The 15,561-nt window shown below is 40.9% G+C and overlaps 1 protein-coding gene across 1 annotated transcript; it reads left to right on the forward strand.

Annotated features, from left to right (window-relative positions):
- Positions 1-2,438: 2,438 nt before the first annotated feature.
- Positions 2,439-11,950, forward strand: LOC141488716 (4-galactosyl-N-acetylglucosaminide 3-alpha-L-fucosyltransferase 9-like). Its single transcript, XM_074189018.1, has 2 exons — positions 2,439-4,895; positions 5,126-11,950. The coding sequence occupies exon 2, from the start codon at positions 5,850-5,852 to the stop codon at positions 6,924-6,926; it is 1,077 nt and encodes a 358-aa protein (XP_074045119.1). The 5' UTR covers positions 2,439-4,895; positions 5,126-5,849; the 3' UTR covers positions 6,927-11,950.
- The last annotated feature ends 3,611 nt before the right edge of the window (positions 11,951-15,561 follow it).

Here is a 15,561-nt window from a genome sequence, read left to right on the forward strand (position 1 = left end):
CTCCTCAATTGAATTTATCTTAATGCGTTCAAGAGTAGTTTGTGAAACTAGTCTGAGTTGCACAAATGTGGTTTGTTGTTCAATTTTGCTGAGGTTAAGGGTAAGGGTAAACACATTCTTAGATGGGGTTGAAGTTGGGAAGAGTTGAGTTCAAATGCTGCCTTGATACTTCTTAGTTATGTAACTGAACAAATCATTGGCCGCTGCCTGCCTCAGTTTCCTCATCTGTAAAATGGGAATAATAGTAGCAACTACCTTCCTGGGTTGTGGTGAGGATCAAATAAGATATTTGTAAAGAATTTTGCAAACAGGTGGAGCAGTGATAGGTGGATAGAGCACCAGTCCTGGAGTCAGGAGGACCTGAGTTCAAATGTGACCTTGGACACGTAATAATTATCTAACTGGGTGACCTTGGGCAAGTCACTTAACCCCACTGCCTTGCCAAAAAAAAACCTAAAAAAAAGAATTTTGCAAACTTTAAAGCACTATATAACTCTTAGCTATATTATTACTATTGCTACTATTACTACTATTATTATTATCTTTCTCATCTGTGTATAGTCCTTGTTGTGTTGCCCTTCTGTTCTTTTCTCCCTGACACCCTCCCTCACCCTAGACATAAGCTTTTACAAATGACACCCTGAGTTCAGAGTACATTGTGCTTATAGTCAGCATACATTCAAAAAATATAGTTTGAGCCCTCATCAATGTGTTTCTTTTACCAGTCAATAATTATTTGTTCAAAATAAGGAACCCTGAAATAGCAGTGTGCATAGCTGAGAAAACTGAAGCAATTCCATTTTGTCTGCAATTCTCTTATTTCTGTGTTTCCATTGCAGCTCTTGTCTCTGCAATCTTCCTGTCTGTTGAAACATCAAGTCATGGGAATGGTCATGTCAGGTAGGTTTAGAGTTCCTTTACTGTAACATTTACCCAATCTTATCCCCCAAACCCCAGTAACAAGTTCTGTCCAAAGAAGAGGTGCTCAAGTTACTTCCTACCTAACTGAAATTTATAGAAATCTTATCAGTGCTTGTGGGTAGAAGCTACCTTGCTGGCAAACTGTCACTATACTCCCATTGGTTCCTAAACTTGGTTCTAGTTTTGGTTTGATATGGCGCTTTATCATTTTACCCCCAATCACAAGATAGTGACAAGAAGATCCCCCTCCCCGATATACTCAGGAATACATTCTTTCACAGGTTACCACAAGGGGATGAGATACATAAGAAACACACGTGACCAGGAAATATATATGGAAAGCCACATAGGTTACCACAGGGGGAGGAAACACACAAGGAACATATGTGACCAGGAAACATATGAAAGGCCACATACATGAGAAATCTCTGCTCAGTGCATTTATGTGGCTAGAAATACTCATTTTTTGGACACTGCAGAGCTACTATTATCTCTGTTGATGTCACAGAAGAAGTTGTTCTCTCTGTCCATCTGGAGTTTTTTCTTGATCTCTTCTTCCTGTCACAATTTTTTCTGCTGGGCATCTCCATGTCTGTTACTTCTAATCTTCAGTTACCCTATGGTCCCTTCCCCTCTAGGAAGAAGGGAAGCTGCTCTTTAATGGGACATCACCAAGGATCACCTTCTGTTCTTCTGGGATACAAAAGTCTATTCAATCATCTTCAGGCATATTTCTGGAAGAGCTCTATCATTTTATTTTTTTTTAGGTTTTTTTTTTTTTTTTGCAAGGCAAATGGGGTTAAGTGGCTTGCCCAAGGCCACACAGCTAGGTCATTATTAAGTGTCTGAGACTGGATTTGAACCCAGGTCCTCCTGCCTCCAGGGCTGGTGCTTTACCCATTGCGCCACCTAGCTGCCCCAGAGCTCTATCATTTTAAATGTTGTCTCTATTTTTGTTCTCTTGCTGTTCTGGGCCCTTGAGCAATGGTCCATACTTCCTCTTTGATTCTAACCCTTTCCTTTGTTACTGGACTGGTTGCTTTGCAAATTCTCCTTGAGATGTCACCTGGCAAATGTGCAAAACTGGGGTGCAAAAGAACACACACACACACACACACACTTCCCCATAATGCCTGTGGTTCTTATGCAAATTGATTTGGAAAATAAGATTGAAAAGGTCTTGAATGGAGCCAGCAACCTTAGCCTAACTTTCTACCCATAGGCAGAATTAGTCATAAATCTAGTAATCTAGTAATAGGTCGAATACTCAATCTTGGCATTATACTAGGTATATTATTATAATATAAAATATTGGTTTTGGGGCAGCTAGGTGGCGCAATGGGTAAAGCACCAGCCCTGGAGGCAGGAGGACCTGGGTTCAAATCCAGTCTCAGACACTTACTAATGACCTAGCTGTGTGGCCTTGGGCAAGCCACTTAACCCCATTTGCCTTGCAAAAACCTAAAAATAATATATTGGTTTTTATACTAGGATCTTATCATATAATCCCACAGTATGGGTGCTTGAATTGGAATTTTTTTCCCTCTTGGTGGTCTAGAACATCTCTTCTCCTTTCTAAAGCTTGAACCCTTCCATTTCTAGATTTAGGATTCTCTAATATCTCATTTAAGCTCACTAAGCTGTGGTTTCCTCATTTATAAAATGGCACCCATCATATTTGTCCATGTTATCTCCCATGATGGAATGTAAACTTCCTCCAGGCAGAAGCTTTCTTGTCTGTGTAACCTTAGTGTTTGGTGGGCACATAATAGCTACTTAATGAATGTGTATTAATTGATGGAAGAGCATTTCCATTTATAAGCACCATTCCCTTTTCTCCATCCTTTGTTGATCATCCCTTGTTCAATCTCCATTAGCTTTTCTCTCTGCTCCCTCTGACACTCAGGCTAGACTTGGGCCTCTGGATACTGAAAATCAGAGGGTATCTCATCCAACTCATGCCCCTGTATCAGCACAGAAAGGACTGAACTTAGCATCTCACTGGCTCCAGGTGGCACAGTGGATAGAGCTCCATACCTGGATTCATTGATTAAACCTGCTTGACCTGGAGGATGAGAGGGTGAAGAAGAAGGATCACCTGAACAAAGTGCTACAGTCTGGCTTAGCTTCTTGATTTCAAATCTGACCTCAGATTCTTAATAAATTGGGTGGCCCTGGGCAAGTCACTTATCCTCGTTTTTTTCTCAGTTTCCTTACCTAAAAAATGAGATGGAGAAGAAAATGGCATCTGTGACCCCAAATGGGATCAAAAAGAGTTAGACATGACCAAAACAACCAGATAACAACAATAGCCCCTAAAAGCAGTTAGACTAAGACGGTGTCAGATTGGTCCATCTCAACATCTACCCTCATCTTTGTCTGGCAATAATTTCCCTGGAGGCAGCCTCAGGAATTCTGGGGTCTCCATTTCCCTATCACAGTGTATTCCCAGGGACCCCACAAAATTCTCCAACCTCCAGAGCAAGATTTGTCTTCAAAAGTTGCTCTGAGGTGGGGCAACTAGGTGGCATCGTGGATAGAGCACAGGCCCTAGAGTCAGGAAGCCTGAGTTCAAATTTGGCCTCAGACACTTAATTACTTAGCTGTGTGATCTTGGGCAAGACACTTAACTCCCCATTGCTTTGCAAACCCCCCCCCAAAAAAGGTGCTCTGAGGATCATTTGGGTGCTACTTGCCTCTGGTTTCAAAGCCACTCTCTATGATTCTGCTTTACCAAGATATGTCCTATGTTTCTTAGGCTTCTCTAGATATCATGTATGGATATAAGGATGAATAATATGCAGGCCCTGTCCTCAGGATGTTAAAAATCTATCTGGAAATATAATGTGCCCAAGTGTATAACAGACAAGGAGTGCTCTGCATGTGGAGGTAGAGATAGTGTGACATGTGGCTAGGGCTCTGGATTTGGAGTCAGAAGACCTGTCTTTGAAACCCACCTCTGTCACTTAGTACCTAAGGACCTTTTCAGCTTCGGATCAATGATCAGCTTCCTTCAGAGCACTGATTTAGGACCTCCTCCCACATGAGGCTGGTCCTAATCCCATCCAGGTGAAAACACCACCTCTTCCTAGAAATGTCTGTATATATTGTAAGCATTCTCAAACTTTTTAATTCCAAACCCCACTTTATTTTTGTTTTTGTTTTGGCAATGGGGTTAAATGACCATATTCCATTTTGAGGCCCACCCAAAGAGCTTAAGATGGGTTATATCTATCAATATTTACCATATTAGAAATATAAACATCTTATTATTATTTTGAAAATAGTTCAGGTTTTTTTTTTTACCCTTATGGAAAGTGTTAGGGATCCTGGAGTCCTGATTATACTCTGACAACCCCTAGGATCTAGGATAAATATTGTACCTGTGACTTGTGAGGTTACAATACAGGAATTTCTTTTTTCCCTCTTCCCTCTCCTTGCTCCCCAAATGGCCATTCTTTCTACCATGAGGATCCATACCTGAAAAGGGGGAATTGAACCACATCTCCTTGATTTCAAGCCCAGAACCATGGTCACTCTTGTATCACATTGATCCATGTGGTTCAAGTCCCTTCTTTGACCTATACTGGTTGTGTGACTCCCATGCAAATCTTTGAATCTCTTGAGAGTTAATTCCTCATCTATAAAATGGTGGATTGGACTCATCGATTTTTAAGATTTCTTCCAATTATAAATTTATGATCACACATTTTCATGTATTGATTTATGTCTAAATTATGCCCCCACCTCCATGTATAGAAAGTAAAAATGTCTTGTCCTCCACTGTCACAAGGTCCTTTCCCCACCTTCTGGCTCAATTACCCACAAACCCAACACTTCCTTCCCTTTAAACAACCATCAGTCTTTTTTTTTTTAAATAACATTTCCCCCACCTCCTCTTTCTCATTTGAAGCTTCTCTCTGGATAGCTCAGGTTGTTCTGACTGAAACCTTTAGCAGCTGCATCAGGAACATGTGAGTCTACTTGGAGTGGGTATCATGGTGGAGGGGGCCTGGGAAGGACTACTACTTCCATGATCCTGGAAGGAGTGAACTCTGGGGAAGGTAGAATAAAAAAACAGCAGTGAATGCTTTACTTAGCTTGTGTTTTGGAGAGATGGAGAGAGCAGGAATTCTACCCCAGAATAGAAAAAGAAAAAGCAACTATCTTAGAGTGGATCAGTTCCATGGTCTATCCATCCTAGGGCTCTCTGATATTGATACTGAGGACTGTGCCTTGAAAATCACTGATTTAACCTGCCTAACCTGGAGGATGAGAGGGTGAAGAAGAAGGACCACCCAAGCAAAGTGCTACAGTCTGGTGTCCACAGAATCTGTGAAGGTGGGGAAGTGGTAGGTGGAACTCTTGACAATTGACCAACATTTCCTTGCCTTCCTTCTCTGTTATTATTATCTCCAAACAATCTCATTCTCCCTTGACCAATTACTGCCTGTGGGTGACTCCATTGTGCATCCAACTTTCCCAGAAGGACATCCCTCCTCCTGTGGCCCCCCTTCTGCCCCTTCCTCCTCCCACAGTAACATCTGCTTCTCAGGGCTTGAAGACGGTCAGCAAGAGCAAACACAGCAGCAGCACCAACTCTGCTGGCGCCATCGCTGAATTCCCCTTTCCTGGGGGCTGGGCTTTATGCTTTCCTTAGCACATCAATGCCTCACAGCCCTCTCTCTCTCTGAGTCAATGGCACTTCCCCCCAGGACTGGTTTATAATGTCAGAGTTCAAGGACTAGATAGCAAATTCGCATCACATAAAAACCAGCCCTCTATTTCTATGTACTTAAATAATCCATGATATGTTCTTCAAATTGGTTAATTCTTGTATACTTTTAGTTACCTCCAAACATTAATGGGTAGATTGGGCATGAATAGTCTTATGGCATCCCTAAAGTATACCTTTTGATTAAAAAATTATGGCATCGACATCCAAAGGAATTTGTCGCCCACTTTTAGTCATCTGCATTATCCTGTGTTGTTTCATGGCTTATCTGCTCATTTACATCAAGCCTACCAACACTTGGATCTTTGGCTCCTCAGAGACAGCCAGTCCTCTGAAAATGAAAAATTTCTTTCCCAGCAAAGCTTATGATTTGAATGAAACCATCCTATTGATTTGGTTGTGGCCTTTTGGGCAGACATTTCAACTTGTATCTTGTCAAGCAATGTTTAACATCCATGGGTGTCTTCTTACCACGGATCGAACCCTCTACAACAAATCCCATGGTGTTCTGATTCATCATCGAGACATCAGTTGGAATCTCATTAACTTACCCCAACAAGCTAGACCACAATTCCAGAAGTGGATTTGGATGAACCTGGAATCGCCTAGCCACACCCCCCAGAAGAGCGGCATTGAGCACCTCTTCAATCTAACTCTGACTTATCGCCGTGACTCAGATATACAAGTGCCTTATGGCTACATGACAATAAGCACAAAATCCTTTGTATTTGAAGTACCCAGCAAGAAGAAGTTGGTGTGTTGGATTGTTAGTAACTGGAATCCTAATCATTCAAGAGTTAAGTATTATAGTGAGCTGAGTAAAAGCATCAAGATCCATACCTATGGACAAGCCTTTGGAGAGTATGTAAATGACCAAAGTTTAATTCCCACTATATCTACTTGTAAATTTTACCTTTCCTTTGAAAATTCAATCCACAAAGATTACATCACTGAAAAACTCTACAATGCTTTCCTGGCTGGTACAGTACCTGTGGTGCTAGGTCCACCAAGAGAAAATTATGAGAATTTTATCCCGGGGGATTCCTTCATTCATGTGGATGATTACAGTTCTGCCAGTGAGTTAGCTAAATATCTTAAGGAACTAGACAAAAATGATAAGTTATACCTCAGTTACTTTAACTGGAGGAAGAGCTTCACAGTCGGGCTCCCACACTTCTGGGGAACACATTTTTGTTCTGCTTGCAATCATGTGAAGAGACACCAAGAATACAAATCTATTAGCAATCTAGAGAAATGGTTTTGGGATTAACTTTTATCATCTCTTGCACACTTAGTAGAAGATTCTGATGGAATCTATTTCAAACTGTGATAATCAGAGGAGAGACACCAGTCTGCGTTTCCTGCCACAGATGACTCAACCATCCTGTTTTGGGCACCTAATTTAGCTTTATGAGATCAACTTTAGCAGTCTTTAGCTCTTGATTTTAGAGTATACTGTAAACTAATTATCTGCACTGAGGCATAATTTATTGTTTACCATCATTTTAAATCAATGCGGGGCTTGTTTTTCTTCTACATTTTGATCAGGTTGTTGGACATCCAGATTTATAATTTGGTTGTTGGGGTTCTATATTGATCGACTACTTGATCTATTTTGGAAAATGAAGGCCCAGATTATTAGGGTTAGCTAAGTGGTACAGTGGTTAGAGCATTTATTGAAAAGAGCCTTATGTGAAGATAGTGGGGGTAACAATGTAGTGTCTTCTCACCCCGATCATGCGGTATTATGAAGAATTTCCATTTAATTTTCTCCTCTGTTGTTTAAATTTTCCACAATGTAGCAAGGAAGGTGTGTATCACAATTGAATTAAAAGTAATCTTTTTGTATTCCCAAACTTAACAAAGGGTATAGTTACCTCTCCTTTTATCCTATTTGCATACTATCTTTGTGAAAGCAGAGTTATTAATGTATTAAGAAGAGGAAAAAGAGCAAATTCTAACATAATATTAGTGTGTTATCCAGAAAATCAACTGACCTACCATTTGTTTCATTATAACTTGTCACTGTACATTTTTATTCTCATTATCTTCACATGAGGTTCTATCCACTGTGCCACTTAGCTGATCCTAAATGTTATCTTAACGTAAAAAAAGTTATATACAAACCAATATATTTGTATAGTAGCATATGTGAACAAAATCTGAATAAATTTCAAGATGTGTGTCAATCTAGCTAAATTATTTGAACGGGGATTATCTTTATTGTGAATAGGCCTAAGAATTGGAGCAAAAATTCTTCCATGTTTCATTGTAGCCAGAGTTTCTAATTGTGTATAGAATTACAGAGATGCCTGAGAAATAGGAGTCAAATGTAATCACATGATATGGTTCATCATCTTCGAGGTTTATAAGCAAGGAGAGAGAAAGAAGCCAAAGCAAGAAAGGATGGATTGCAGAGGAGGGACCAAAAGAATGTGTCACTGGAAGGCTCTGCAATGCTCTCATTTCATCAGTTGTCCAAAAACAGAAATGCAACTGCCACTGAAGATTCTGAGTTCTCCATCACTAGAGATCTTCAAGTAAAAATTGGATGACTTCTGGTCAGGGCTATTGCGTCACAGATGTGGCTTGATGGGACTCAATGACTTATTGTCCTTTCCAGTCCTTGGTTTACAATTCACACAATTGTATGTACTAGTTTTTGATATTTATTTTCCAATTATATATTAAGATTTTTAGCATTCAGTTTGAGTTCCAGATTTTTCTCCCTCCTCCCTTCTTTCTTCCCTCACTCCCTTCCCCCTCTTCTGGTAGGCAGTTTGATAGAGTCTATACTTGTGCTATCATGTAAAACATATTTCCATAATAGTCACAGCTGTAGAAGAAAAAACAAAGCGAAAGGAAAAGAAAAACTTGAGAAAGAATAAAGCAAAAAAAAAAATTGCTTCAAATTGCTTCCAGCCAAGTCTATTGGTTCTTTAAATATGGATAGCATTTTTCTTGATGAGTCCTTCGTACTTGTCTTGGCTCATTGTATTGTTGAGAAGAGCTGATCATTTTAATGTTGTTGATACTGTGTACAATGTTTTCCTAGCTACCCTATTCCACTTTGCAGCAGTTTGTACAAGTCCTTCCAGCTTTTTCTGAGGTCTCCCTGTTCATCATTTCTTATTGCAAAATTCTATTTCATTACATTCATATACCACAGCTATTCCCCAATTGATGGATATCCCCTCAATTTTCAATATTTTGCTTCTATGAAAAAGACTGTTACAAATATGTTTGTATATGCATTTCTTTTCTTCCTTTTTGGGAGTTTCTTTGGGATATAGACCCACTAGTGGTATTGCTGGATTAAAGTGTCTGTCCAGTTTTATCACCCTTTGGGCATAGTTCCAAATTTCTCACCAAAATGGTTGGATAAATTCACAACTCCACCAATAATTCAATTATTTTCTCAATTTTTCCTACATCCTTTCCTTATCATTTTCTGAAGGGTATGACAGGGGTCAGAATTGTTTAAATTTGCACTCCTCTAATCAAAAGTAATTTCAGGTGCTTCTTCATATGTCTATGGATGTTTTAGTTGTTTATTTTTATTTAAAAACTCCCTGTTCATTGGGGAATGAATTGTATTCTTATAAATTTGACAAGGCTCTCTATATATATTGAGAAATGAAGCCTTAGGAAATGCCTAAGAAATGTTTGATGAATTAATTGAATAAGTAATAAACCAGATTTAAGTAGGGATTATCTAAAGGGAACCTTCACCATGACTGTTTAATGATTTCCTTTGTTTGGGTCTAAGGTTTAGGGAAAAGGAAGGAACCAGAAAGGAGGAAAAAGGCAGATGAAGGGAGAAGAGACAGATGAACAGGATAAAAATATGGACAGAAAGAAGAGATTAAGAAAGGGGGAGACAAGGAAAATACAAACTAGGGTCACAAATATGAAGAGACAGGAAAGAAACTGGGGAGGGGGAGCAAACCAAGTTCAAAGTATTTAGAGTGAAGAGTAAACTTAAAAGGCATCTTATTCAAGTCCCTCAATTTATATCAAGAGAGCTAATAGGGGCCTGAACTAAGGTTCTCAAACATTGAATGATGAGAAGGATATTTATGAGGTCGGAGACATCAGTCAAGTTTTGAACTCAGGTCTTTTCACTTTATCACTTTGCCTCCCAACCAGAAAGAGGAATAGGAGTAACAGCGTGGACTTAGAGGGACAAAGACATGGTGGGGAGGGTGGGAGTGAGAAATATGGAGCCCAACAAGGGGGCAGGAATGCATTTCGGCTCAGTTCAGTTCAATTCAATTCAATAAATATTGATGAAATGTCTACTTGGTTCTTGTCCTTAATTATTGAAGACGATCAAAATGACAACACTGTGTTAGAGAGAAGCTTTACAGTTTGTCATTCTGTGACTGATCAGACCAATACAAGCTCAGAGTCTCTATCACAGGCACAACTAGCCCATGCAGAGAAGGGGAAATGACAAAGCCAAATGGGAAGAAAAGGAGACACCCTGGTGGGGGGAGGCAACACGTGTATTTGCCTTCCAAATTCAGGAGAGGGAACTAGTGAAGAGGGAGCAAAAGAGAGAAGGTGAGGAAGGGACTCCCTCCTAGCCAGTCTCTAGCCCTGACTTTGTAAGCTGGTAGTGGCAGTTCCACCCTTCCTTTGGGATATGACATAGGACAGTGGAGGAGACTTGTGCTGCCTATTTAGCCCTGGAAGTTGATGCAGAACACCTTCACTGTCCTCTTGATTGTAATGGTGTCCACTTGATGGAAGGGGATCCAGTGCCCATAATGGAGAAAGTAATTCCCATTCACCATCACCTGCCAATAGGAGGAAGCTGCATGAGCAAGGAAGTCAGAGGGAACTTGGGAGCCACAAACTGAGTCCTTGAGAATGGGCATCATGAGCATCAGGTCTGCAGTTACTGAGGATGACCAACATCAAGCCCAGTGCCCCTGGTTCTTCCCACTGCCACTAAATAGAATAAAATGGTCAGCTAGATGGAGCAGTGGATAGAGCAGTGGCCTAGGGATAAGGAAGAAGGGAATTCAAATCCAGTCTCTGTCACTTACTAGCTGTGTGACCTTGGGCAAGTCCCTTAACCCTGATTACCCTGCATCCAGGGCCATCTCCAGTTGTCCTAATTCATATCTGATCATTGAACCCAGATGCCTCTGGAGGAGAAAGTGAGGCCGGTGACTTAGCACAGTCCCCTTCCCTCCATTCAAATCCACTTCATGTGTTTGTCATGGCATGACCTCCCTGATGTCAAGGTCTTCTTCAAGAATGAGGGACAAACACTATTAAACAGAATAAACCAAATCTTTCCTCAGCGCGACAGTCCTTTCAATAGTTGAAAGCAGCAATCATATCCCTCTTAAGTCTTCCCTTTAAGGCTAAACAATCCATTGACTCCATTCCAGTTTATCAGGGACCTTTTTGAACTGTGATGGCCAAGACCAAGCACAGTTCTCCAGAGGACGTCAGAAGAGGGCAGAATACACCAAGACTATTGACAGCCTCTCAGTTCAGCTTAAGGTCACATTTAGCTGCTGTTGTGACTGTGTTACACTGATGATTCACATTGAGCATGTGGGGCGGTGGGCCATTAAAACTCTCTGATCTTTTTCAAAAAACAGTTGTCCCCAAACCATGCTTCCCATATAGTGCACATCTTAAGTTGCCTTCTTTGAATGCAGACACTCTGTCTTGTAACTCACTGTGATTTCTCAGAGAAAGAGGGATGATTCTGTACTTACCTTGATGGTTTCACTCTGGACCTTGGAAAGGTACTTGCATCTTCCTCTCTTCATCCCCGCCAGGAACCATTCTGTTTTGTGTGACACACCACATAACCACTATTTTCAAACCGAGGGTTGAAATGAAAGGTGATATTTTCCATGGACCCACACTGAAAATTCACAGCCATCCTAGAACCAGAACCAAAAAAATAAGGGCAGTTAGTGGATGCAGTGTGTTCTGATGATCAGAAACAATGATGTCTAGTTCTCAAAAGCTGATCTCTGGCCTTAAGAGTCTTTCCTTTCTCTCTCACTCTTCCCTCTTTCCTTCTTCCTTTCAATCTTCATGGCATTTTTCCCCTCATGTATTCCAAATTCTTCTCTTAGAAATTTGTTGTCTCTTAAGTGTGTAATCCTGTGATTCCTCAGATGAGAGGGATATCCACTTATTCTTAGCCCCTTCCTACTCTCCACTCAAGTCCCATCTCCTCCATAGCCCCCTTTGCTCCAGTTCACAAAGATGTTCTATGTACTAGATAGAGAAGGTTGGGATGGGAAACTGATGCCCAATTAAGACTACATACAGGGGTGGCTAGGTGGCACAGTGGATAAAGCACCAGCCCTGGAGTCAGGAGTACCTGGGTTCAAATCCGGTCTCAGACACTTAATAATTACCTAGCCGTGTGGCCTTGGGCAAGCCACTTAACCTCATTGCCTTGCAAAAACCTAACCCCCCCCCCCCAAAAAAAAACAAACAAAAAAACAAAAAAACAAGACTACATTACAGTCCCTGCCCTCATGGAATATCTTCTCCAGTAACAGGTGAAAGTAGCAAAACTGGGGGTAGCTAGGTGGCACGGTGGATAGAGCACCGGCCCTGTAGTCAGGAGGACCTGAGTTCAAATGTGATCTGAGACACATGATAATTACTAGCTGTGTGACACTGGGCAAGTCATTTAACCCTAGTGCCTTGCAAAAAAAAAAACTAACAAAAAGTAGTAGAACTGAGATTTGAGCCTCTCATGCAGTACTCTTCTTAGACATCCCCTGGTAATAGAGTTTTTAACCTTTTTCTGTAGAGATTCTTTTGGTATTATAGTGAAGTTCTTGGGCCTCCTTCTCAGAATCATATTTTTAAATGCATTTCATTATAATTCATCCAATTTCCCAGAAGCTCTGATCATTTATCTCCCTCATTTTCTTTTTTCCCCCCCTTTTCTGATGAAATAATTAAGTGACTTGCTCAAGGCCACACGGCTAGGTAACTATTAAGTATCTGAGGCTGGATTTGAACTCAGATCCTCCTGACTCCAGGTATTCTATTCACTATGTCACCTATCTGACCTTAATCTCCATCATTTTCCAAAGGAGAGTACTGAGGTTCAATGAAAATGAGGTTATATAGGTAACCAGTGGAAAATTTGGGATTTGAGTCCAAGTCATTTCCAAACCTTTTCTTCTATACCCACAATATCATCCTTCTAAAATAAAACCCTTCTAATTCCACATGGGCACCTCATCAGGTTAAATAAATATTGCTTGATTAATTTAATATTATGCTTAATTTGCCCTGAAAGTGTTTTGGATTCATATTCCTAGTTTATCTTGGGCTAGTAATAGCTGAGTCGTTGAGGGGAGCCCATAAAGTCAATTCATTAATATTTATTAAATGAGATTCTGGGGAAACTACAAAATCAAGATCAGATATGGTACCTGCCTTACTTGATTTTGACAGATTAGTAGACAAGTGATGAGGCTAAGAGGTAGCAGTGGATAGTGTGCTGATCCTACATCTGGGAAGACTCGTCTTCCTGTGTCAAAATCTGACTTCAGACATATAATAATGTTTGTTTTTTTGAAAGAGACCATGACATCTGGGAGGTGATGGAATGACATGACCATGAATTGGATTTGAGTGGGGAGGGGGCACTTTCTCCTCCAGTGCCAGATAGGAATCAGGATGACTGGAGATGGTCCTGATGTGAGGCAATCAGGGTGAAGTGACTTGTCCATCCAGCTAGTAAGTGGCAAGTGTCTGAAGCTGGATTCAAACTCTCATCCTCCTGACTCCAAGACCAATGTCCTATCCACTGTGCCACCTAGCTGCTCTCTCAGACATATAGCTGTATGACCCTAGTCAAGTAGCTTAATCCTGTTTGCCTCAGTTTCCTCATCTGTCAAATGAGCTGGAGAAAGAAATGGCAAACCACCCCAGTGTCTTTGACAAGAAGACTCCCAAATGGGGTCATGAAAGAGTTGGACATAACTGAAAAATGACTCAATAATGAGGCTAAAGGGTCACTTTCTATTCTGACTAGTCTAGGGTCAAAGCTTGATAAAATAAAATGCCTTCCCCTACTAGTTCCCATGTTGGGGCATTCACGCTAAGGTTTTCCACTATTCCTAGAATAAGCTCCTGCCTCTTCATCTCTGCTTTTTATATGCCTTATCTTTTTACCTTAAGACTCAGTAGAAGGATCTGCTCTCTCAGTTCATGACCTCTTTCTCTGCACCTCTCTTCTAGTATTACCTTTTTTTTTAAACGTTTTTGCAAGGCAAACAGGGTTATGTGACTTGCCCAAGGCCACACGGCTAAGTAATTATTAAGTGTCTGAGGCCAGATTTGAACTCAGGTACTCCTGACTCCAAGGCTGGTGCTTAATCCAATGCACCACCTAGGCACCTCTAGTAGTACCTTTTTTCTAGATATCTCCTCTGCTTTCATTACACTCTATGCTATATTAACTCAACTCTGGGTGGCATAACGTTCTTACACTACTCTTCCATTATAATATAAACTCCCTCATTAAAATAATCTTGCTAACCCTATTTCCTAGCAAAGTATCTGATACATTATAGGCATTTAAGACAAGTTAGTTAATTTGAATTGAAAAACTGTTTCTGGGCTAGACCACCTTTAATGCTGACCTCTCAAATAAGATCAGGTCCAGAAACTGGGTCAAGAGAGTGCTTTTTGAAGCATTCCCCTCTTTGGATCATGTATATAAATCCATGTCCTATGGAGTCAACCAGGGTAGCATTGTCATATGATTTGTCATCAACATATGACTTTTCTGACCCATGGACTAGTTCAGCCTCTCAAGACAGGAGAAATATTTCGAGAGATTGAAGCAATTGCCAAGGACAATTCTGGAACTGGCTTCTTGTACCTCCACTTGCTGATGGATGCCCTGGTCTTCTCAGAGAAAAGGTATGTGGGAGAAGAATGAAAGAAATAAGTATCTCCTCTCTGTCAAAAGGAACATGCCTTTGGCAACGATCTCTTGTCCCTCCTGGAGTCCATCATGGATAGGTCCAGTGAATGGAACCGCAGAAAGAAGGCAGTTAATCTTTTGGTATCCCCAAGGTTAACAAAGGGCATGCTTGCCTCTCTTTTCATATTATCGGTATTTTTACCAAAAGTATCCTGGCTGGGGTCATGAAGAGTCAGACACAATAGAAACAACTACCAGATGGCAAGCTTGCACCATACCTATCCCCATCCCAACAAGATAGCAGATTTCTGTTTAGCAGGCTCAATAAGCTCTGATGTCTTTGCTTTTGAAGATTGGCTTTCAAGGGGCTCTGCCTGCCCACCACAGAGCACCTAGTGCTACCATTCCCACAGAGCCTGTTGGCTAGAAGCCTTCCCTTTTGTACCCACTGCCGCACCTGAACTTGTCCAAAATAGTTTGAGGGAACATCTGGGTGCTGCCTACCTCCTACCCCCAAACTGCTAGTTATAACTCCATCACACTGGCTGTGCTTCCCTATAGCCTTTGCAGCTGTGATATTTTTACTGTGAATTGTTTACTCAGTGTTAGAATATCAACCCAAAACCCTCTTTTCATTCTCTCTCCACTGCTTATTCCAAACAAATGACACTGTTAATTCTATACCTGGTCTGTTCTTCCTCCTCATCCTGCTCCTTTGTTTTCCCAACTTCCTTCAAGATGGTTCAGACCCCTCCTTTTGCCCAAGGCCTTCTCCAACATCTCAGCTGCTAGTGTTTTGTTCTTTGAGGTTTTTTTTATTGTTGCTTGGACATTTTAGTTGTGTTTAACTCTTTGTGACCCCATTTGGGGTTTTCCACTTTCTGGAATGGTTGTGTAACTTCACAATGGGACTGACATTTTAATATGTGAAGTACCATCTCTTCTATGAAGCCTTCCAAGAATTCCT

This window comes from Macrotis lagotis, chromosome 5, assembly GCF_037893015.1.
Source record: "Macrotis lagotis isolate mMagLag1 chromosome 5, bilby.v1.9.chrom.fasta, whole genome shotgun sequence".
NCBI lineage: Eukaryota > Metazoa > Chordata > Mammalia > Peramelemorphia > Peramelidae > Macrotis > Macrotis lagotis.